This window comes from Salmo salar, chromosome ssa19, assembly GCF_905237065.1.
Source record: "Salmo salar chromosome ssa19, Ssal_v3.1, whole genome shotgun sequence".
Lineage (NCBI taxonomy): Eukaryota > Metazoa > Chordata > Actinopteri > Salmoniformes > Salmonidae > Salmo > Salmo salar.
This window is the reverse complement of record NC_059460.1, coordinates 24320985-24344661: the sequence shown is the minus strand read 5'-3', so window position 1 is coordinate 24344661 and position 23677 is coordinate 24320985. Positions and strand designations below refer to the sequence as shown.

The 23677-nt window shown below is 43.0% G+C and overlaps 1 protein-coding gene across 1 annotated transcript in view; it reads right to left on the bottom strand.

Moving 5' to 3' along the window:
- LOC123729048 (succinate--hydroxymethylglutarate CoA-transferase-like) overlaps positions 1-11522 on the bottom strand; it is a 63266-nt gene extending 51744 nt beyond the window's left edge. The window contains exons 1-5 of the mRNA XM_045702883.1: positions 11465-11522; positions 7725-7808; positions 7271-7303; positions 6859-7002; positions 3494-3504 (exon numbers count right to left, since the gene is read on the bottom strand). Coding sequence (XP_045558839.1) covers positions 3494-3504; positions 6859-7002; positions 7271-7303; positions 7725-7808; positions 11465-11522 — 330 coding nt within the window. The remainder of the gene's footprint in view (positions 1-3493; positions 3505-6858; positions 7003-7270; positions 7304-7724; positions 7809-11464) is intronic.
- Positions 11523-23677: the final 12155 nt, after the last annotated feature.

The following is a 23677-nucleotide window of genomic DNA, read 5'->3' as shown; positions in this document are numbered from 1 at the left end:
CTGTCTCCACTCACACAATCACATACACCCACACAGAGAGAGGGGGAGAGAGCACTGGGGGAGTGGCGGCAGGTTAGGGAGAAGTAGAGGGTGTGGCAGGAGCAGATGTAACAGTATCACCATTTTGTTGTCCTTCAACAGCACAACATTGACCAGCCTATGCTACCCTCCAGTCCCTCGACTTCTTGGCGCTGACGGAAACATGGATTACCACAGATAACACTGCTACTCCTACTGCTCTCTCCTCATCTGCCCACGTGTTCTCGTACACCCCGAGAGCATCTGGCCAGCGGGGTGGTGGCACTGGAATCCTCATCTCTCCCAAGTGGACATTCTCTCTTTCTCCCCTGACCCATCTGTCTATCGCATCCTTTGAATTCCATGCTGTCACAGTTACCAGCCCTTTCAAGCTTAACATCCTTATCATTTATCGCCCTCCAGGTTCCCTTGGAGAGTTCATCAATGACGCCTTGATAAGTTCCTTTCCTGAGGATGGCTCACCTCTCACAGTTCTGGGTGATTTTAACCTCCCAACGTCTACCTTTGACTCATTCCTCTCTGCCTCCTTCTTTCCACTCCTCTCCTCTTTTGACCTCACCCTCTCACCTTCCCCCCTACTCAAAAGGCAGGCAATACGCTTGACCTCATCTTTACTAGATGCTGTTCTTCCACTAATCTCATTGCAACTGCCCTCCAAGTCTCCGACCACTACCTTGTATCCTCTTCCCTCTCGCTCTCCTCCAACACTTCTCACTCTGCCCCTACTCGGATGGTATCGCGCCGTCGCAACCTTCGCTCTCTCTCTCCCGCTACTCTCTCCTCTTCCATCCTATCATCTCTTCCCTCTGCTCAATCCTTCTCCAACCTATCTCCTGATTCTGCCTCCTCAACCCTCCTCTCCTCCCTTTCTGCATCCTTTGACTCTCTATGTCCCCTATCCTCCAGGCCGGCTCGGTCCTCCCCTCCTGCTCCGTGGCTCGACGACTCATTGCGAGCTCACAGAACAGGGCTCCGGGCAGCCGAGCGGAAATGGAGGAAAACTCGCCTCCCTGCGGACCTGGCATCCTTTCACTCCCTCCTCTCTACATTTTCCTCTTCTGTTTCTGCTGCTAAAGCCACTTTCTACCACTCTAAACTCCAAGCATCTGCCTCTAACCCTAGGAAGCTCTTTGCCACCTTCTCCTCCCTCCTGAATCCTCCTCCCCCTCCCCCCCTCCTCCCTCTCTGCGGATGACTTCGTCAACCATTTTGAAAAGAAGGTCGACGACATCCGATCCTCGTTTGTCAAGTCAAACGACACCGCTGGTCCTGCTCACACTGCCCTACCCTGTGCTTTGACCTCTTTCTCCCCCCTCTCTACAGATGAAATCTCGCGTCTTGTGACGGCCGGCCGCCCAACAACCTGCCCGCTTGACCCTATCCCATCCTCTCTTCTCCAGACCATTTCCGGAGACCTTCTCCCTTACCTCACCTCGCTCATCAACTCATCCTTGACCGCTGGCTACGTCCCTTCCGTCTTCAAGAGAGCGAGAATTGCACCCCTTCTGAAAAAACCTACACTCGATCCCTCCGATGTCAACAACTACAGACCAGTATCCCTTCTTTCTTTTCTCTCCAAAACTCTTGAACGTGCCGTCCATAGCCAGCTCTCTTGCTATCTCTCTCAGAATGACCTTCTTGACCCAAATCAGTCAGGTTTCAAGACTGGTCATTCAACTGAGACTGCTCTTCTCTGTGTCACAGAGGCTCTCCGCACTGCTAAAGCTAACTCTCTCTCCTCTGCTCTCATCCTTCTAGACCTATCTGCTGCCTTTGATACTGTGAACCACCAGATCCTCCTCTTCACCCTCTCCGAGCTGGGCATCTCCGGTGCGGCCCACGCTTGGATTGCGTCCTACCTGACAGGTCGCTCCTACCAGGTAGCGTGGCGAGAACCTGTCTCCGCACCACGTGCTCTCACCACTGGTGTCCCCCAGGGCTCAGTTCTAGGCCCTCTCCTATTCTTGCTATACACCAAGTCACTTGGCTCTGTCATATCCTCACATGGTCTCTCCTATCATTGCTATGCAGATGACACTCAATTAATCTTCTCCTTTCCCCCTTCTGATAACCAGGTGGCGAATCGCATCTCTGCATGTCTGGCAGACATATCAGTGTGGGTGAAGGATCACCACCTCAAGCTGAACCCCGGCAAGACGGAGCTGCTTTTCCTCCCGGGGAAGGACTGCCCGTTCCATGATCTCGCCATCACAGTTGACAACTCCATTGTGTCCTCCTCCCAGAGTGCTAAGAACCTTGGCGTGACCCTGGACAACACCCTGTCGTTCTCCACCAACATCAAGGCGGTGACCCGATCCTGTAGGTTCATGCTCTACAACATTCGCAGAGTACGACCCTGCCTCACACAGGAAGCGGCGCAGGTCCTAATCCAGGCACTTGTCATCTCCCGTCTGGATTACTGCAACTCGCTGTTGGCTGGGCTCCCTGCCTGTGCCATTAAACCCCTACAACTCATCCAGAACGCCGCAGCCTGTCTGTTGTTCAACCTTCACGTCACCCCGCTCCTCCGCTCTCTCCACTGGCTTCCAGTTGAAGCTCGCATCCGCTACAAGACCAATGTGCTTGCCTACGGAGCCGTGAGGGGAACGGCACCTCCGTACCTTCAGGCTCTGATCAGTCCCTACACCCAAACGAGGGCACTGCGCTCATCCACCTCTGGACTGCTGCCCCCCTACCTCTGAGGAAGCACAGTTCCCGCTCAGCCCAGTCAAAACTGTTCGCTGCTCTGGCACCCCAATGGTGGAACAAGCTCCCTCACGACGCCAGGACAGCGGAGTCAATCACCACCTTCCGGAGACACCTGAAATCCCACCTCTTTAAGGAATACCTGGGATAGGACAAAGTAATCCTTCTAGCCCCCCCCCCTAAAAGATTTAGATGTACTATTGTAAAGTGGTTGTTCCACTGGATATCATAAGGTGAATGCACCAATTTGTAAGTCGCTCTGGATAAGAGCGTCTGCTAAATGACGTAAATGTAAAATGTAAATGACCACTGACAGCTCTGGAATTAGTGGGAAGTACGCATACAAGAGCCTTTTTGCCAGCCATTTTCCAGGTTATGGATCACCTTGCAAAGAATGGGATCTGTTGTGGTCTCTTCAGCTATTCTCCTTAGTTGCTGTTCAGAAACAGGAAGTGACTCCATGACCATATCCACATCATCCATAAACTCCTGACTGAGGCTGATTTGGGCCACCACTGATGGAGCATTTGAGAGGGCATCTGCTAACACTAAATTTGACCCAGGCACATAGGTTAGAACAAAATCATAGCATTGCAACCTTATCATCCTTTGAAGATGAGGAGGCATGTCATTCAGTTTTTTTTTTTAAGAGATTGGAATAAGGGGTTTATGGTCTGTTTCTAGGATCACCTTTGGTGAGCCATAAATCGTCACTCAATGCCTAGGTTTACCCTTACTGTAATCGCACCCTACCATACCCTTGTCTGTACACTATGCTCTGAATCTATCCTACCACGCCCAGAAATCTGCTTCTTTTATTCTCTGTTCCCAAAGCACTAGACAACCAGTTCTTATAACCTTTAGCTGTACCCTCATCCTACTCCTCCTTTGTTCCTCTGGTGATGTAGAGGTTAACCCAGGCCCTGTGTGTCCCCAGGCACTCTCATTTGTTGACTTCTGCACACGTAAAAGCCTTGGATTCATGCATGTTAACATCAGAAGGCTCCTCCCTAAGTCTGCTTTATTCACTGCTTTAGCACACTCTGCCCACCCTGATGTCCTAGCTGTGTCTGAATCCTGGCTTAGGAAGGCCACCAGAAATTCTGAAATTTCCATCCCCAATTACAACCTTTTCCGTCAAGACAGAACAGCTAAAGGGGCTGGAATTGCAATCTACTGTAGAGATAGCCTGCACAGTTCTGTCATACTATCCAGGTCTCCGCCCAAACAGTTCGAGCTTCTACTTTTAAAGATCCATCTCTCCAGAAATAAGGCCCTCACTGTTGCTGCTTGTTATAGACCCCCCTCAGCTTCCAGCTGTGCCCTGGACACCATATGTGAATTGATTGCCCCCCATCTATCGTCAGAGTTCATACTGCTAGGTGACCTAAATTGGGAGGGAGGGTTTGGCCGGCAGGGATATCCTTGTCTCATCGTGCACTAGCGACTCCTGTCACGGGCTGGGCGCAGTGCACGCTGACCAGGATTCCAGGTGTACGGTGTTTCCTCCGACACATTGGTGCGGCTGGCTTCCGGGTTGGATGTGCATTGTGTCAAGAAGCAGTGCGGCTTGGTTGGGTTGTGTTTCAGAGGACGCATGGCTCTCGACCTTTGCCTCTCCCGAGTCCGTACGGGAGTTGCAGCGATGAGACAAGACTGTAACTACTACCAATTGGATACCACGAAATTGGGGAGAAAAAAGGGGGTAAAATTATAGCATTTTTTTATAAATTAAAAAGTGCTTTCCTCACCATCTCACCATCTCACCCCTTTCAAAAAATGTATAACTAAGAACAGGTATAGCCCTTGGTTCACTCCAGACCTGACTGCCCTTGACCAGCACAAAACACCCTGTGGCGTACTGCACTAGCTTCGAATAGTCCCCGCGATATGCAACTTTTCAGGGAAGTCAGGAACCAATACACACAGTCAGTTAGTAAAGTGAAGGCTAGCTTTTTCAAACAGAAATTTGCATCCTGCAGCACTAATTTCAAAAAGTTTTGGGACACTGTAAAGTCCATGGAGAATAAGAGTACCTCCTCCCAGCTGCTCACTGCACTGAGACTAAGAAACACTGTCACCACTGATAAATCCACGATAATCAAGAATTTCAACAAGCATTTCTCTACGGCTGGCCATGCTTTCCACCTGGCTACCCCAACCCCAGCCAACAGCTCTGCACCCCCCGCAGAAACTGGCCCAAGCCCCCCCATTTCTCCTTCACCCAAATCCAGACAGCTGATGTTCTGAAAGAGCTGCAAAATCTGGATCCCTACAAATCAGCTGGGCTAGACAATTTGGACCATCTCTTCCTAAAATTATCCGCCGCCATTGTTGCAAACCTTATTACTAGTCTGTTCAACCTCTGTTTCGTATCGTCTGAGATTCCTAAAGATTGGAAAGCGGCCATGGTCATCCCCTTCTTCAAAAGTGAGACACTCTAGACCCAAACTGTTACAGACCTATATCCATCCTGCCCTGCCTTTCTAAAGTCTTTGAAAGCCAAGTGAACAAACAGATCACCGACCATTTCGAATCCCTCCTTACCTTCTCCGCTATGCAATCTGGTTTCCGTGCTGGTCACGGGTGCACCTCAGCCACGCTTAAGGTCCTAAACGATATCATAACCGCCATCGATAAAAGACAATACTGTGCAGCCGTCGTCATCGACCTGGCCTAGGCTTTCGACTCTGTCAATGACTGTATTTTTATCGGCAGACTCAACAGCCTTGGTTTTTCTAATGACTGCCTCGCCTGGTTCACTAACTACTTCTCAGATAGAGTTCAGTGTGTCAAATCGGAGGGCCTGTTGTCCGGACCTCTGGGAGTCTCTATGGGGGTGCCACAGGGTTCAATTCTCGGGCCGACTCTTTTCTCTGTATATATCAATCATGTCGCCAACATACCCTCATAAAACTGACTATCCTACCGATCCTTGCCTTTGGCGATGTCATTTACAAAATAGCCTCCAACACTCTACTCAGCAAATTGGATGCAGTCTATCGCAGTGCCATCCATTTTGTCACCAAAGCCCCATATACTACCCACCACTGTGATCTGTATGCTCTCGTTGGCTGGTCCTCGCTACCCCTCGCCAAACCCACTGGCTCCAGGTCATCTATAAGTCTTTGCTAGGTAAAACTCTTTCTTGTCTCAGCTCACTGGTCAACATAGAAACACCCACGCACACCATCAGGTATATTTCACTGGTCATCCACAAAGCCAACACCTCTTTGGCCACCTTTCCTTCCAGTTCTCTGCTGCCAATGACTGGAACAAATTGCAAAAATCACTGAAGTTGGAGACTTATATCTCCCTCATTAACTTTAAGCGTCAGCTGTCAGAGCAGCACACTGCCTCCGTGCTAACAGTATAACTCTGGTTCATATCCGCATGATTACTGCATACAATAGCTGTAGAATCAGCAGAGGCATTCAGGGCAGTTGGAGGGACATAAATTAGGTTTCTTACATTGTGTCTTCCAACGCTCCTGGGATAATGTACATTTGCTGATGCATTATGACAACTCAGCGACACAATGGTAGGGATTAGCTGAGCTGGGCTTGGGTCAGTGACAAGTCATTGTCTCAACACAGCCTTATAATGATGTGAAACAATCCAGGAACACAAATGACTTGGGTTGATCCCATCCTCCTTATAAAACAAGCTTTGTTTCCAGAAGGTGTCAAAATTGTCAGTAAATGTTACCCCCACAGAGCTGCAACAGATTACTTTCAAATGTGTAATAACAAAACAGTCACATAGTGGAAAAAGAAAAGTGCATATGCTGATGTTATTACACATGTGGAATAACCTTCAGCAAGTTGATGTGTAATTACACAGTCCTTGTTCCAATTGTATAATAACTGACACCGCTACAACCCTATTACCTTGTAATTACATAGTAACTATTTTACTACAGTTACTACTGTGTAGTTACTTAGTAATAGGGGCAACAATGTAAAGTGTTGCCAGGTTTTCTGACGCTAAGTATTTCATACATGTAGATCACATACATTGAGTTACAGAAGGGTGTATGTTGTGTCCAATCTAATGGTGGAGTTATTTGAAAGCTGTGTGTGGGCGAATGAGGACAGAGCCAGAAGTAGGTACCTGATATGGAGCAATACACCAGTCTAGGGGCTGCTTTGTGTACATGGTCGTAGTCAAGACCCATCTGATCAAGTTTTCTAGATAGATCATTTTCCACAAGGACACCACACATCCCTGCAAGCTGAGGAATGCAGCCCTTTTCATCTGTTTCAAGTGCTGTATATTTTCATCCAAATCTTTATTCAAAATGTCAATGCACACACATAATTGGGAGAAACTAAAGAGTCCCTAAAGGAACCAAGATAATCTTAAAGGTAGGATGATTGGGAAGGTGCTATTTCCCAGAATGGTACATTCTCTTTCAATTCCACACACATTGAATGAATGGACTGTAACAGGCTACTTTTCTATTCTCCACTTTAAATGTGTATACATGAAATCATGCTAGAATTACCATCACATTCCATTCCACTCTTAGGGTCTTTGAAATTTACAGCAATGCTCTACAAATAAAATCCAGACAAAAAAACACATTGTTAAACTTAAACAACTGTTATATATTGATGACGTGATACACAACTTAGTGTATTTGTCTAGTTGTCCTAAGATTTTTCTGGCAAAATGGTAAAGTAAAGCAAACAATAGCAAGTTGTTATAATACAGGACAGACAGTGCTACTTGTACCAGTAACTGATGTGAGCTAGTGAGCTGTGTGCTCTAGTAGTCATCATGCAGTGATGTCACCCACCCAGAGATCAGAAGTCAATTGTCACTCACAAAATACAAGGCTATTTATTATCTTGGTCCGTCAGTTAGCACAGTTGAGTCAGTAATGATATGTAACTGAGTAGAGTGACAGGTTCGCGACCTGTGTCAAGAAGTTTGGGATGGAACTCACTCTTTATATATGCAGAGAATATGTATATTTTTGTTTCTGTTGACACTGAGAAAATAAACATTCTCATCACCAACAAACGGAGGTCTCCATGATCTAGGGTCATCCTCAGCATCTTCCAGAAATTATCACTAATCAGACTATTCAAATACTGGATTCAAATACTTTCGCTTGATCGAGGTTGCCTGGTACAATGGAACCAACAGAATAATCGCTTAAAAACTGAATTGAACACCGGTCTGCTGGATATCAGTATAATTACATTATTAAGATTTCTGTGAAATATTGGCCAATGGTCACCATTGCCCATGCTGAGGAAAGTTGAAAATCCTTCTCCAACTTAAAATGCATCCATCCTCCCCATGGTCACAGGAACAATTTTCAAATAAGTAGTTCATTGGGCTTTTACTAGTGCTGTATTAGCAGACCGATATGGCCTTCTGTAGTGCAGCCCACAAATAAATACAGAGCTGCAATATATCTCTGTTTATTGCATAAATCGTGCACGCATTGGATTGCAATGCTGGTGCGGAAAATAATTCTGTCCAGTTAAATTAATTGCATTGTAGACTAATTCAAGTGTAGGCTATGACACAACGTAAATGGAGAAGGCGGCTAAAACATGTTCAGCGACAGATCAAAATAGCGGCATGAAGTCTCCAGGTGAATGGGGGAGTTATCTATGGTGCTGTCATTCAAGGTCCTTTATTTACCCTTTTCGTAATTAAATTCCATGAAAAACGATAGAATTACAAACCAAATAAATATGGAAATTTCAGCAGCCTAGAGGTAGGTAAATTGTGGTTTCTTCCCTGGCTTCTCTCTGGCGAACGATAAAGAACTCTAGGCTACAAATGTGCACTGCAGAGGCCCGTTGGAGGATTGACAATTTCAGAGCATTGGATATTTATAAACACAACATGTAGTGTTGGTCCCATGTTTCATGAGCTGGAAAAAAAAGATCCCAGAAATGTTCCATACGCACAAAAACCTTATTTCTCTTAAATGAAATTGCACAAATTTGTTTACATCCCTGCTAGTGAGCATTTCTCCTTTGCCAAAGATAATCCTTCCACCTGACAGCATGATCAGTACACTGGTGCACCTTGTGCTGGGGACAATAAAAGTCCACTCGAAAATGTGCAGTTTTGTCACTCAACATAACGCCACAGAAGTTTTGAGGGAGTGTGCAATTGGCATGCTAACTCTAGGAATGTCCACCAGAGCTTTTACCAGATAATTTAATGTTAATTTCTCTACCATTTGTCACCTCCAACGTCAGCTTCTTCACCTGCGGGATTGTCTGAGACAAGCCACCCGGACAGCTGATGAAGCTGAGAAGTATTTCTGTTTGTAATAAAGCCCTTTTGTGGGGAAAAACTCATACTGATTTCCTCATGTGAACTGTAATTTAGTAAAATCATTGAAATTGTTGCATGTTGCGTTTTAGATTTTTGTTCAGTATATATTAATTGATAGTTCACCCCTTTTCTTTTATTCTGTAATAGGGCAAATTTTAACCATGTGCTCAAGTTAATCAATTGAAAGCTGTTCTTTTAGAGCCACAAAGATATGTTGCCTATACGCGTAACAGTCCTACTCATCACTTATTATTATTATTATTATAAAAAATTGAAGATGAACACTTCTCACAATGGTGCTCGTTTAGTAAAGTTGGATCAAAGCTGAATCAATGTCACACAAGATCACATAACAATTAATTAGCATTTTACAGAACCAAATATAATAGCATAGCATAGTAGGCCTATAACGTTCCTGTTACACCAAAAACACCTTCTAATTTCTAATACGATTTTAGGATGGTTAGCTGAACCTGAATAGTGAAAATATATATATATATATATAATGCACCAAAACTATGATATATGCAGGATAATTTCTGCTCTAACTCGCTCACGAAACAGTGAAACGGATTTAATACGAAACTGATTGAGATCAATCAAATGTTTGGCATGCAGATGCAGTTCCACGTGTATAATGAATAATTATAATTTAGGATTGACAGTGATGATGGCGTATAGCTATGCTTAAATTGGTGTTTGAGGGTATTAAAAATATAATATTTTCTTGGTACAATATGTGTAGGTAAAGGCAGACTTTGAAATTGGAGGATACATTTTATGCATATTTTATAACAGGGATCTGCAGAGCAGTGGAGGCTGTTGAGGGGACAACGGCATATAATAATGGCTGGAACGGAGCCAATGGAATGGCATCAAACCATGTGTTTGAAGTATTTGATGCCATTCCACCAATTCCACTCCAGCCATTACCATGAGTCCGTCCTCCCCAATTAAACTGCCACCAACTTCCTTGCCAGAGAGCTACCATTCTGTAGGTTTTCATTCCAACCCTAATCTAGCGCACCTGATTATAATAATGGCCTAGTTTTAGGGTTTGGCCGGGGTAGGCCGTCATTGTAAATAAGAATTTGTTTTTAACTGACTTGCCTAGTTAAATAAATAAAATATAAGATGAATGGGATTAGTTACAACTGGGGTTGGAGTGAAACCCTACAGGACGGTAGTGCTCCAGGAACAGGGTTGGAGAGCCTTGTAATGATAAGCTATGGAATAGGGTACATCTGTCGGTACAAGCCTTGATTGAGGAAATAATGATGTAAGTTTACGTATTTCTTTTGCGCTCCCTCATCTAAAAAAATAGCACTACACCACTGCAAGTAAGATCTGTGGTATGTCTATAGCCGGTGGTGTTTGTATCAGTGGTGGAAAAAGTATTTAATTGTCTTACTTGAGTAAAAGTAAAGATACCTTAATAGAAAATGACTCAACTAAAAGCGAGTCACCCAGTAAAATACTACTTGAGTAAAAGTCTAAAAGCATTTAGTTTTAAATGTACTTAAGTATCAAAGTAAATCGAATTGCTAAAATGTACTTAGATATCAAGTATGAACCATTTAAAATTCCTTATATTAAGCAAACCAGATGGCACAATCTTCTTTTTTTCACAGATAGCCAGGGGTACACACCAACACTCAGACACCAAGAATTTGTGTTTAGTGAGTCCGTCAGATCAGAGGCAGTAGGGATGACCAGAGATGTTCTCTTAATAAGTGTGTGAGTTGGACCATTTTCCTGTCAAAATGTAATGAGTACTTTTGGGTGTCAGGGAAAATGTATGGAGTACAAAGTATATTATTTTCTTTAAGAATGTAGTGAAGTAAAAGTTGGCAAACATATATATAATTAGTAAAGTAAAGTAGAGATGCACCAAAAAAACATCTTAAGTAGTACTTTAAAGTATTTTTACTTCAGTAATTTACACCACTGGTCTGTATGCTGCATTTGTTCCCCGCTGGCTTCATCCATCTGAGCAGAAGTCTGTGGGGTGGAATTTGTCACGCCGATTGCAGCACCCCACCCCCAAACTACTTTCCGCAACTACGTTCCTCCCTCCTTTCTTTGAGGTAGTCGCTGATCTGACATAACATGATTGATGAAAACAATGAAGTGGAAGCCTTGCTCACACCTATCAAATTATGTTAGATTAGTGATTACTTCAAGGAAGGATGCATTGTCAATGTAAGCGCATTCAAACAGGGCATTTAGACTGTTAACAAACCTTCAAGTAGGTTCACATTCGTTTTACACAGCAGTGACACCATGTGGCTGCTGATGGCCAGAGCCACTGACAACTTCAAAAAATACTGTATTCTATAGGATTGTGTCACGTTGCAAGTCAGCCCCCTTTGTTTTTCCCTGACAACAATTTAGCTTTTTCCAAAAACACACAGAATGTCTGGTCTCTCGACTTTGATAAGCTCAGCACCCAGGCCTCCCAGTATCATTGTGGCAAATGGGCCAGCCAGGACCCTGCAAAAGAAGAGAATAGGCTTGATCTTTATTTATCTATTATACTGAGATAATGGACATTTGTCACCCATCCCAACTACATACAGTAGCATGCACACACAACATCAACCAGTTTCTGGCCCACAAAGGAACACCAATAAATGACAGTGGCTAATTAAATGAGGAATGAAAGAGTAGGCCTATATGTGAATATTATGTGAATTTACCTTGTGAGGTCGAGGACTTTAATGCCCTCCAGTGGTCAAACATTCTCTCCTGTGTCAGACAAACAGAGTTGTTAGACTAGTAGCTGACTCGTGGTGGCTATTCAGCTTAACACATGTCCATTGGGGTGGGGGCAGGGTAAAATGTCCTTTGAGGTGGTAAATATTAGCCACAATTGGGAGCCACAGTCAGTAATACCAACATACATTTAACTGTCACTTTAGTGTTAGTTTTCATCAATTTGTAGCTTACATTTTACATCATTCTACTCCATTCTGTTTACCTTTCTTTTCTCTGTCACAAATGTAGTTGTTCCTGAGGGTGTCACGCCCTGACCTGAGAGAGACGTTTTGTTTCTCTATTTTGGTTAGGTCAGGGTGTGATTTGGTTGGGCATTCGAGATTTGTAGTTCTTTGTTCTATTCTATGTTTTCTCTTTCTATGTTGTCAGGTTTTAGTTTTGTATTTCTATGTTGGGGTTTTGTTTGGGATGATCTCCAATTATAGGCAGCTGGTCCTCGTTGTGTCTAATTGGAGATCATAATTAAGTAGGGTTTTTTTCTTCCTGGGTTTGTGGGAGATTGTTTTTGAGTAGTGTATGTTTCACCTCTGCGTCACAGTTTGTTGTTTTGTTCTTTAGTTTATGTTGTGCATTGCATAGTTTCACACAGTAAATAAAATGTGGAACGACACACACGCTGCACTTTGGTCCGCTTCTCCTTCCTACGACAACCGTGACAGAGGGTCACTAGAATTAGTGGATCATATTATGCTAACGTTGTGCAATAATTTGGGACATGTAGCCTATTTGAAACATTATGGAACTCAAACCACACTTAGTAGGTTAAACCTGGAGCCTGGCGCACGGTTCACGAAGACCTGACCGTTGTCATACAGTTCTATGTTTAGTAAGGATTAGGGAAGATTTAAAGGACTATTGTTCAAACCTTATTGTAAACTTTATTCCACCTTCCAATATTTAATGGCTGGAAGTTGAAAATTATAACTTTTAGGATGAATAAAACCACTGTATTGTTGATTAATCACTATATTTTGTGTGTATGGTACTGTCACAGTTCTTCCATGGCCTGCATACTCACCTGACATGTGACCCATTGAGCTTGTTGGGGATGCTCTGGATCGACATGTATGACAGCGTGTTCCAGTTCCCACCAATATCCAGCAACTTCGCACAGCCATTGAAGAGGAGCGGGACAATATTCCACAGGCCACAATCAACAGCATGAGGCAAATGGTGGTCACACCAGATACTGACTGGTTTTCTGACCCACGCCCCTACCTTTTTTAAAAGTTATCTGTGACCAACAGATGCATATCTGTATTCCCAGTCATGTGAAATCCATAGATTAGGGCCTAATGATTTTTTTCAAATTGACTGATTTCCTTATATGAACTGTAACTCAGTTAAATATTTGAAATAGTCGCATGTTGCGTTCATATTTTTTTGTATCAGAGGTTATGCAGTGTCAAATAGCATTTTGTGTTGGATAAAAAAAGTCAAATACACAAATAATTACTGCCATTTAAACTACTTCTATAATAAAATATATATATACACTAAAGGTCAAAAGTTTTAGAACATCTACTCATTCAAGGATTTTTCTTTATTTTTACTATTTTCTACATTGTAGAATAATAGTGAAGACATCAACACTATGAAATAACATGTATGGAATCACATAGTAACCAAAAAAGTGATAAACAAATGAAAATATATTTTATATTTGAGATTCTTCAAATAGCCACCCTTTTCCTTGATGACAGCTTTGCACACTCTTGGCATTATCTCAACCAGCTTCATTAGTTAGTCACCTGGAATGCATTTAATTTAACTTCTCTAGGGTAGGGGGCAGTATTTTGACGTCCGGATGAAGAAGGTGACCAGAGTAAACTGCCTGCTACTCAGTCCCAGAAGCTAATATATGCATATCATTAGTAGATTTGGATAGAAAACACTCTGAAGTTTCTAAAACTGTTTGAATGATGTCTGTGAGTATAACAGAACTCATATGGCAGGCAAAAACCTGAGAAAAAATCCAACAAGGAAGTGTGGAAATCTGAGGTTTGTAGTTTTTCAAGTGATTCCCTATCCAGTATACAGTGTCAATGGGGTCATTTTGCACTTCCTAAGGCTTCCACTAGATGTCAACAGTCTTTAGAACATTGTGTCATGCTTCTACTGTGAATGGGGAGAGAATAAATGCATATGGAGTCAGATGACTGAGAAAATGACATGAGCTCAATCGCGCGCTTTCATGTCAGAGTTAGCTGTGTTCCTTTTCTTTTTTGAAGACAAAGGAATTGTCCGGTTGGAATATTATGGAAGATTTATGATAAAAACATCATAAAGATTGATTCTATACATCGTTTGACATGTTTCTACAAACTGTAGTATACCTTTTTTGACTTTTTGTCTGGACAGATGTGACAAAGAATATCAGTTTATACCAAAACTTCTGTTAATAATTAGGTAGCATTGTGTGGTTGTTGTTAGATGACAGATGTATCAATTCACTGTATCAGATTGCTATCAGATTGCTACAAATCTGCGTGCCTTGCATTTGGAATAGTGAACCTAACGTGCGAACAAAATGGAGGTATTTGGATATAAAGATGAACTTTATCGAACAAAACAAACATTTATTCTGGAACTGGGACTCCTGGGAGTGCATTCCGATGAAGATCATCAAAGGTAAGTGAATATTTATAATGTCATTTTTGTCATTTCTGTTGACTCCAAAATGGCGGGTATCTGTATGGCTTGTTTTGATATCTGAGCGCTGTACTCAGATTATTGCAAAATTTGCTTTCGCCGTAAAGCTTTTTTGAAATCTGACACAGCGGTTGCATTAAGGAGAAGTGTATCTATAATTCTTTGAATAACAGTTGAATATTTTATCAACGTTTATGATGAATATTTCTGTAAATTGATGTGCTCATTCACCGGAAGTTTTGGGAGGCAAACCATTTCTGAACATTACCAGCCGATGTAAAATGGGGTTTTTGGATATAAATATGGACTTTATCGAGCAAAACATACATGTATTGTGTAACATGAAGTCCTATGAGTGCCATCTGATGAAGATCATCAAAGATTAGTGATTAATTTTAGCTGTAGTTCTGGTTTTTGTGACGCCTCTCCTTGCTTGGAAAATGGCTGTGGGGTTTTTCTTGTCTCGGCGCTGTCCTAACATAATCTAATGTTATGCTTTCGCTGAAAAGCCTTTTTGAAATTGGACAATATGGTTGGATTAACAAGAACTGTATCTTTATAATGGGATATAATAGTTGTATGTTTGAGAAATTTGAATTATGAGATTTTTGTTGTTTTGAATTTGCTGCTCTGCTATTTCACTGGCTGTTGAATAGTGTGTCCCGCAGGTCCCACATACCCCAGAGAAGGGTAGCGTCCCACATACCCCAGAGAGGTTAACAGGTATGCCTTCTTAAAAGTTAATTTGTGGAATTTCTTTCCTTATTAATGCATTTGAGCCATTCAGTTGTGTTGTGATTTGGTAAAAGACCAAGTCCATATTATGGCAAGAACAGCTCAAATAAGGAAAGCGAAATGAAGGTCCATCATTATTTTAAGACATGAAGGTCAGTCAATACAAAAAATGTCAATAACTTAAAACATTTCTTCAAGTACAGTCGCAAAAACCATCAAGCGCTATGATGAAACTGGCTCTCATGAGGACCGCCACCGGAAAGGAAGACCCAGAGTTACCTCAGCTGCAGAGGATAAGTTCATTAGAGTTACCAGCCTCAGAAATTGCAGCCCAAATAAATGTTTCACAGAGTTCAAGTAACAGACACATCTCAACATCAACTGTTCAGAGGAGACCTTCATGATCGAATTGCTGCAAAGAAACCACTACAAAAAAACACGTGTTATGGTGTGGGGGTGCTTTGCTGGTGACACTGTCTGTGATTTTATTACACTTAACCAGGATGGCTACCACAGCATTTTTCAGCGATACACCATTCCATCTGGTTTGGGCTTAGTGGGACTATCATTTGTTTTTCAACAGGACAATGACCCAACACACCGCCAGACTGTGTAAGGACTATTTACCAAGAAGGAGAGTGATGCATCAGATGACCTAGCCTCCACAATCCCCCGACCTCAACCACATTGAGATGGTTTGGGATGAGTCCGACCGCAGATTGAAGGAAAAGCAGCACATGTGGGAACTAAATACATTTGATTGATTGATGTGGGAACTCCTTCAAGATTGTTAGAAAAGCATTACAAATGAAGCTGGTTGAGAGAATGCCAAGAGTGTGCAAAGCTGTCATCAAGGTAAAGGGTGGCTATTTGAATAATCTAATTTGTTTAACACTTTTCTGGTTACTACACGATTCCATATGTGTTATTTCATAGTTTTGATACTTTCACTATTATTCTACAATGTAGAAAATAGTAAAAAATAAATAAAAACCCTTGAATGAGTAGATGTTCTAAAACCTTTGACCGGTAGTGTGTATTATTAATTACAATCTCTCACATTTTGACACTTGGGAATCCTGAAATGACCTGTCAGTGGAGGGAGGACTTTTATTTTGAAACATGAGTGGAGCGGAAACTCCACGTGAAGGTGGAAATTAGCTCATCGGCTCTGGATCTTACTCTGATCTCAAGTTCAATGGCAGGCAGATGTAGTAGGGAGGTTTTGGGTGGAAGATTCAGTAGGAAATGGATTGAGGAGATGGATATTTGGGAAGGCGGAGTGGGGTCAGTTTCAGGAGTTGAGTGGACAGGAGCTGTCTCAGGTTGATCTCAATACAGATATAGAAACAGTGAATGATGGAGTAACAGGAGCAATAGTAGGGGCGGGTGATTCCTATGGGTACATGGGGGAGAAAGAGTAATACAGTTCCCTGGTGGACTGAAGAGTGTAGTGAAGCAGTGAAGAGAAGGGCTTTTAGAAAGATGAGAAGGTCCCATATTTACCAGCACCTGATTCACTATAAGCAAGCACAAGCAGTAGTAAGGAAGATCATTAGGACATCTAAGAGGGGGTGTTGGCACCGGTTCTGTGGAAACATAGGCTGGAACACTCCTGTGGGAGAAGTATGGGGATTATTAAGAGGATGAGTGGGGTCAGATGAGATTGTGCTGAAAAGTGGGGAGATTATCGCAGTGAGAGGTATAGAGAAGGCAGAGATGTTAGCCCAGGCATTTGTGAAGGTGCATAGCACATATAATCTGAAAGAAGAGGGGCAGCATGGGAGAGAGAGGGTCAGAGGAGAAGATCCGGGGGTCCTGGAACAGATAGAGATGGTGGGGGATCCATTGAATGCCCATTTTACGTTGTCTGAGATGAAGTGAACATTAGCTAAAGCTTGGGTAACATCTCCTGGGAAGTATGAGATGTATTACATCGTGATGGCTCATCTCAGTGACACTGCAATGGAGAATGTATTGGGCCTGTACAATAAGCTGTGGCAGGAAGGTAAACTGCCTGGAAGTTGGAAGCAGGCTGTAGTGGTGCTGATAGGGAAACCAGGGAACGACCCTACTAGTCCTTCAAGGCCGAAAGCCTTGACAACTCATGTATGTAAACTTATGGAAAGGATGATAAAGTAAAGGCTGACTCTCTTTCTGGAGAGTAGAGGACTAATGTCACCATATCAAAGTGGTTTCAGGAAGGCCAGGGGAACGATGGAGGGAAAGGGAGCGATTGTTTTTAGATTTGAGGGGTAATGGGGTTGAAGAGCCAAGATTAAATGAACTGCTGGGGAAATCTTTAGGTGATGTAGTATTAATTATGTATTTAGTTTTCTTAGGGAGACGAGAATATTGGGTAGGATTTAGATCTTCCTTGTCTTTGGTTCAAACTCCAGTCCATTTGGTGGCGGTAAAGCACCTTAAAGTTGGTTGCCAAATGCCATATAAAATCCACAGAAGAAGAAGAAAAATAATAAGAAGAAGAAGGACACCAGTGTTAGAGTAGTACAAAAAGTATATGCTGAAGCAGTGAACACAGTGGTAGAGGAGGATGGGTACAGGGTAAGGGATACTGAGAGGAATCCTGTCAGTAGCAGAGCCAAGGGAGAGTGACGGGAATAATATATGCTTCAGTAAGGTGGGCTTTTTAACATTCATAGCCATGGTTATCAATTGTACTGCAGAAATGGATCGGAAGTCACAGAAAATAGTGGTTGTGGTGGCAGTGGCAGAGAAGTACTTGGGATTGTGAGGATTTACTGCAGAACAGTTGCAGGGGGTGTGGAGCGGTAGTGTTCTGTCCTCTCAGACCGTTGGTCTAGAGTAAGATTAGACAGGGTTACATAGCGTAATGGGTTGGTGTTTTTTTTAGAGGGCTAATAGTTGGCAGGGCAATTTTCCTCCCCAATTTTTGTATTACTGTATCAATAAATTAATGTAGGTAGGCCGTGAATGGCCTCACATACCAGTACAGTAGGTGGCGGTGTATGCTCCTAAAAGTTGGATGCGATCCGCCAACCAAATCCTAAAGAAGAAGAAGAAGAAGAAAATGAACTTGACTTCTTCCACGAGAACCCACACCTAACTGTCACAACGCTACCGGTGCAGCCCTTATAAAATGTACCATGGTACTACTATGGTACGTTCACCTATACCTATATGGTATAGTCTGAATCATGGAAATGCATCATGGTTTTAGCCTTGAAGTATGATGGTACTACTGTGGTACTGTCATTGTACCTAAATATTACCATGGTATTGCATAATTTATACCATGGTATAGATCTGAATCATGGAAATGTACCATGGTTTTAGCCTTGAAGTATAGTGGTACTGCCATAAACCTAAATAATACCAAGGTATTGCCTAATTTTTATGATGGTATAGATGTGGATCATGGAAATACCATGGTTTTAACCTGCATTATACATTCTACCATGGTAACACACTATTATGATAAATGGAACCCCAAAAAATGATATGGTACCATCTTTACTAATTGTGAGTTACCATAGTATAATGGCAGTATAATGCATTAAATAAATAACCCCCCCCCCCAAGGTCAAAAGAGTTTGGTTGGTATTATATTTATGAATTTATATACCAGTTTACCAGTTTCTGATAAAGGCAGAGGCAGGCTACTCTTGTTGGCCTTAGTTTGTCTATAACATCAAAGAAATAGGCAAATAGTTTCTGTGGAAAAGGATAATACTTTCTGTATGAATAGTTCATTTTTTTGCTCATGTTTGAGTTCCCTGTGTTACCAACCTGAAATGCGGGAAGATGTAAAATATATGATACCCTAATCTTTTACATTTTGTAATCATTTACAGTATTTATAGTCAAAGGGTGCTGTGCTTGTTTCTGTTCGCAGAGGGAGCCACTCTCTGTAGTGGTTGCTTTACACTCTATCACTCTACTGTACAGTGGCTCTCGCGCTAGCCTGCCTAGTCAATGAGCCAGTTGAATGAGAGAGCCAAGCCAACTGAAGAGAGAAGCACCAGATAAATGAAACATTTGAATAGTTATCATCATGATGAGCGAGTTATAAAGCATATGAAATGAAACACCAAGATAAGCGGAGTGTAATTATGTTATTGTTGTTATTTTTTGACAATGTTTTGATAGTTTAATTAATTTAGAAAAGACTGTTAGCGAAAGTTAGCTCCAGTCAAGCTAGCATGTCGTCATGGCGACCGGACCAATGACCTTCACACAGTGGGTGCTTTTGTAAATTCACTCTGGAGTGCCAGAGAGTGTTGTCAGATTGTCCATTGTTAAATTCAGAGCGTTTCGTTCTCGGAGCATTTAGAGCGCACACTGGACACTCTGGCTGAGGAGTAGGGTTGATCCTAGCGTTCTGACCTTACCACGGCAGTCAAGCACCCAAGCTAACTGGCTAAAGTTAGCTGGCTTGCTTGCTACTTCCAGACATAAATGAGAGAACACCTCAATTTGACTGTTTTTCTCACCCTTCAGAGCTGGTTATGTTGTTTTCATGTTATACAGAGCATTGCTGACTAACTGTGCTGCTGGCCACAATTTAATTACGCTTTTTTGCCGAGGTTTACTGACACCGGCCATATTCAACGGGTGTTGAGCGTTAGTAAATTAATCAGTTATTTTGCGTCTGGGACATTCAGACGAGAGTAGATAGCCAGAGTGAATTTACGAATGAACCCAATGTAAACAAAGGCCTATGCTTTGCCATTGCAGAGTGAGTAGTCAATGTTGCATTATGTGAGTACCATACATTACTATGTTTTTGGTCACTTTACCGGAAAAACAGTGGGACACAGACAATCATAAAGCATTGTAAACAACTACCATGCTTTCATGTTTCACTACATGCTGCTAGTATAAAACCATGGTCTTATTTTCATTGTACTACCATGGTTCATGTGTGTACCATGGTAGATAGTACAATTGTCACGGGTATTGTAGGGATTGGACAAACGCAGCGAGAACGTGTAAACTCATCTTCTTATTTTATTAAAGAAGGAAAACAAAAGAAACACGTATACAAAAAACAACAAAGGACACTAAACAGTCCTGTCAGGTGCACAAACACAAAACAACAACCCACAAATCCCATAGAAAAAAACACCCCTCTTAAATAGGACCTTCAATTAGAAGCAACGAGGAGCAGCTGCTTCCAATTGAAGGTCAACCCAATAAACACCACATAGAAATAGACATCCTAGAACTAACATAGAAATAGACTAACAAGAACATAGCCCAACAAACCCCGAAACACTCTAAACAAACACGCCCTGCCACGCCCTGACCAAACTACAATAACAAACAACCTCTTTTACTGGTCAGGATGTGACAGTACCCACCCCCAAAGGTGCAGACCCCGGAAGCACCTCACACAAAAATAAACACAAAAAAAATAAACCCCAAAACAAAAAAATAATCCTAACTAAAGGGAGGGAAGGGAGGGTGGCCACCATCACTGACGGTTCTTGTGCTACACCCCCCCCTCCCCAACCTCCGACTACGGAGGTGGCTCAGGCTCCGGTCTTACTCCCCAACCTAACCTGTCCACCCCCGCTAAATACTTATTATATTTTACCCCTCCCGAAGTCTCTGGCCTAAGGCGCATCGCTGAAGACATCGGGCTGATGTGCGACTCTGGGGGCTCCGGACTGGAGGGCAACTCTGGGGGCTCCGGACTGTGGGCCGTCTCTGCTGCCTCCGGACTGTGGGCCGTCTCTGCTGCCTCCGGACTGTGGGCCGTCTCTGCTGCCTCCGGACTGTGGGCCGTCTCTGCTGCCTCCGGACTGTGGGCCGTCTCTGCTGCCTCCGGACTGTGGGCCGTCTCTGCTGCCTCCGGACTGTGGGCTGTCTCTGCTGCCTCCGGACTGTGGGCTGTCTCTAGACGGGGCACTATCGCCGGAAGCTCTGGACGGGGCACTGTTGCCGGACACTCTGGACGGGGCACTGTCGTCGGAAGCTCTGGACGGGGACTGCGCACTGAAGGCCTGATGCGTGGGGCTGGCTTAGGAGGCGCCAGACTAGGGACACGCACCATAGGGCTAGTGCGAGGAGCAGGAGCAGGACGAGCTGGACTGGGCTGACGCACTGGAGGCCTGGTGCGTGGTGCTGGCTTTGGAGGCACCAGACTAGAGACACACACCTCAGGGCTAGTGCGAGGAGCAGGAACTGGATACACCGGGCCATGAGTAGGCACTGCAGGTCTGGAGCGCACCTCTGGCACAACCCGTCCTGGCTGGATGGTAATAGTAGCCCTGCACGAGCGGAGTGCTGGCACAGGGCGAACTGGGCTGTGCAGAGGCCTGATGACTGCCGTGCGTAGAGCAGACGTAGGGTAGCCTGGGCCTAGGAGGCACACTGGTGGCCAGATGTGCTGTGCAGGCATCCTCCTTCCAGGCTGGAGGCCCACTCTAGCACGGCACTTGCGAGGGGCTGGGATCGCTCGCACCGGACTGTGCGTGCGCATGGGCAAGATCGTGCGCACTTCCGCATACACCGGCACTCTCCACTCCACACGCTCCCCATAATAAGCATGGGGAGTTGGCTTAGGGCTCACCCTTGGCCCAGCCAAACTACCCGTGTGCCCCCCCCCCAAAAAAAATGTCTTGGGGGTGCCTCTCAGGCTTCCTTGCCAGCCCTGTTCCCGCATAGCGTCCCCGGTCCTCTTCAGCCTTCCTCCATGTTCCTTCTCCCGCTAGTATCTGCTCCCAAGTCCAAAACTCCTTATAGCTCTGCTGCTGCTCCTTCCTCCACTGCTTGGTCCGTTGGTGGTGGATAGTTCTGTCACGGGTATCGTAGGGATTGGACCAAAACGCAGCGGGAACGTGTAAACTCATCTTCTTATTTTATTAAAGAAGGAAAACAAAAGAAACACGTATACAAAAACAACAAATGACACTAAACAGTCCTGTCAGGTGCACGAACACAAAACAGGAAACAACAACCCACAAATCCCATAGAAAAAACACCCCTCTTAAATAGGACCTTCAATTAGAAGCAACGAGGAGCAGCTGCTTCCAATTGAAGGTCAACCCAATAAACACTACATAGAAATAGACATCCTAGAACTAACATAGAAATAGACTAACAAGAACATAGCCAACAAACCCCGAAACACTCTAAACAAACACCCCCTACCACGCCCTGACCAACCTACAATAACAAACAACCTCTTTTACTGGTCAGGACGTGACAACAATGAAACAAATATCATGGTTTTTTGGTCACTACCATGGCAGGAAAATACCATGGTACTGGTGCGAATACCACCACTGCAACCAAAAATCAGGGGTGTGTGCAGCAGGGAACAACTTTGTGGAATGTTCAGATATAAATATTTTATGAAGAACAAACATGCCTCTGACAAGTAGAATAAGGAATCATAACAGCTCTATTTATGACATTTCTATCTGCAATGTTAGCCATCTGAATGTGGCCCGGGTAGTAGGGGTTCTTTTCAACAACTAGGTGTAGCTATTGGGTTATGTACTTGTGCATATCAAATTTGTATTATTGGGTAACCAAATCCATAACGTATGCACCATTGCACCTTATAATTGATATTTGTATATTATATTGTAAAGGACAACATTTATTGGATAGTTTTGATTGGTTCGTTTTGGGTGATTTGATTCTGAAATAAAGCAATTTATTTACAATTTACACCTACATTTACACGTTTACAATTTACACCTACATTACACCTACTTTTCAAACAAAGTTTCATTTATTATCATGTGACATTTCATTCAGAATGACTGATATGATGTTTACAATATTTTACATGATTCATACTTCAATATGTGGTATGTAACAGAAATATAAAAGCATTGCCATTCATTGTTTGTTATGTATTATTATGATACACTTCCACGCTGTCCATATAGTTCTGTATATTGACAGTTTCTTTCCTACTCATCCATACATTAAATGACACACGCATGAGATCCATTTAAAAATAAATCAAGAAATTAAACACAATATGAAGGTGCTTTCTTTATTAATGCAATGTGATGAAGTTATCTGTAATCTAAAAATGTTCTATAGATATCAATAACATTAAACCCAGTGAAAGCAATATTGGTCTAAACATAAGATGGAATTATCGTATTTTGAGTTTACATTGCAGTTTACAAACTGTTTGTTTGTATGCATAAAATTGCATACACGAGAGAAAACAAATTGACAATGACAAAATTGGCTTAGAGAAATGATCAAAAAGTGAAGGGGACACACTAACAAACGGAAAATATTTTAACAAAGATAATCCATTATTTTAGTTGGCAATATAGTAGCTAATTTTTTGGCCTATTCAGTCTCAGATGGTTCAATTATTATTGTAATAAATCACATATAGTATATCCCATTGAGCAAAACTGGTTCAAAATATGTTGTTTCCACAGCAAATCTCTTCGAAAAGGCATCTTTTCAACCATTTAACATGTGTAAATACACT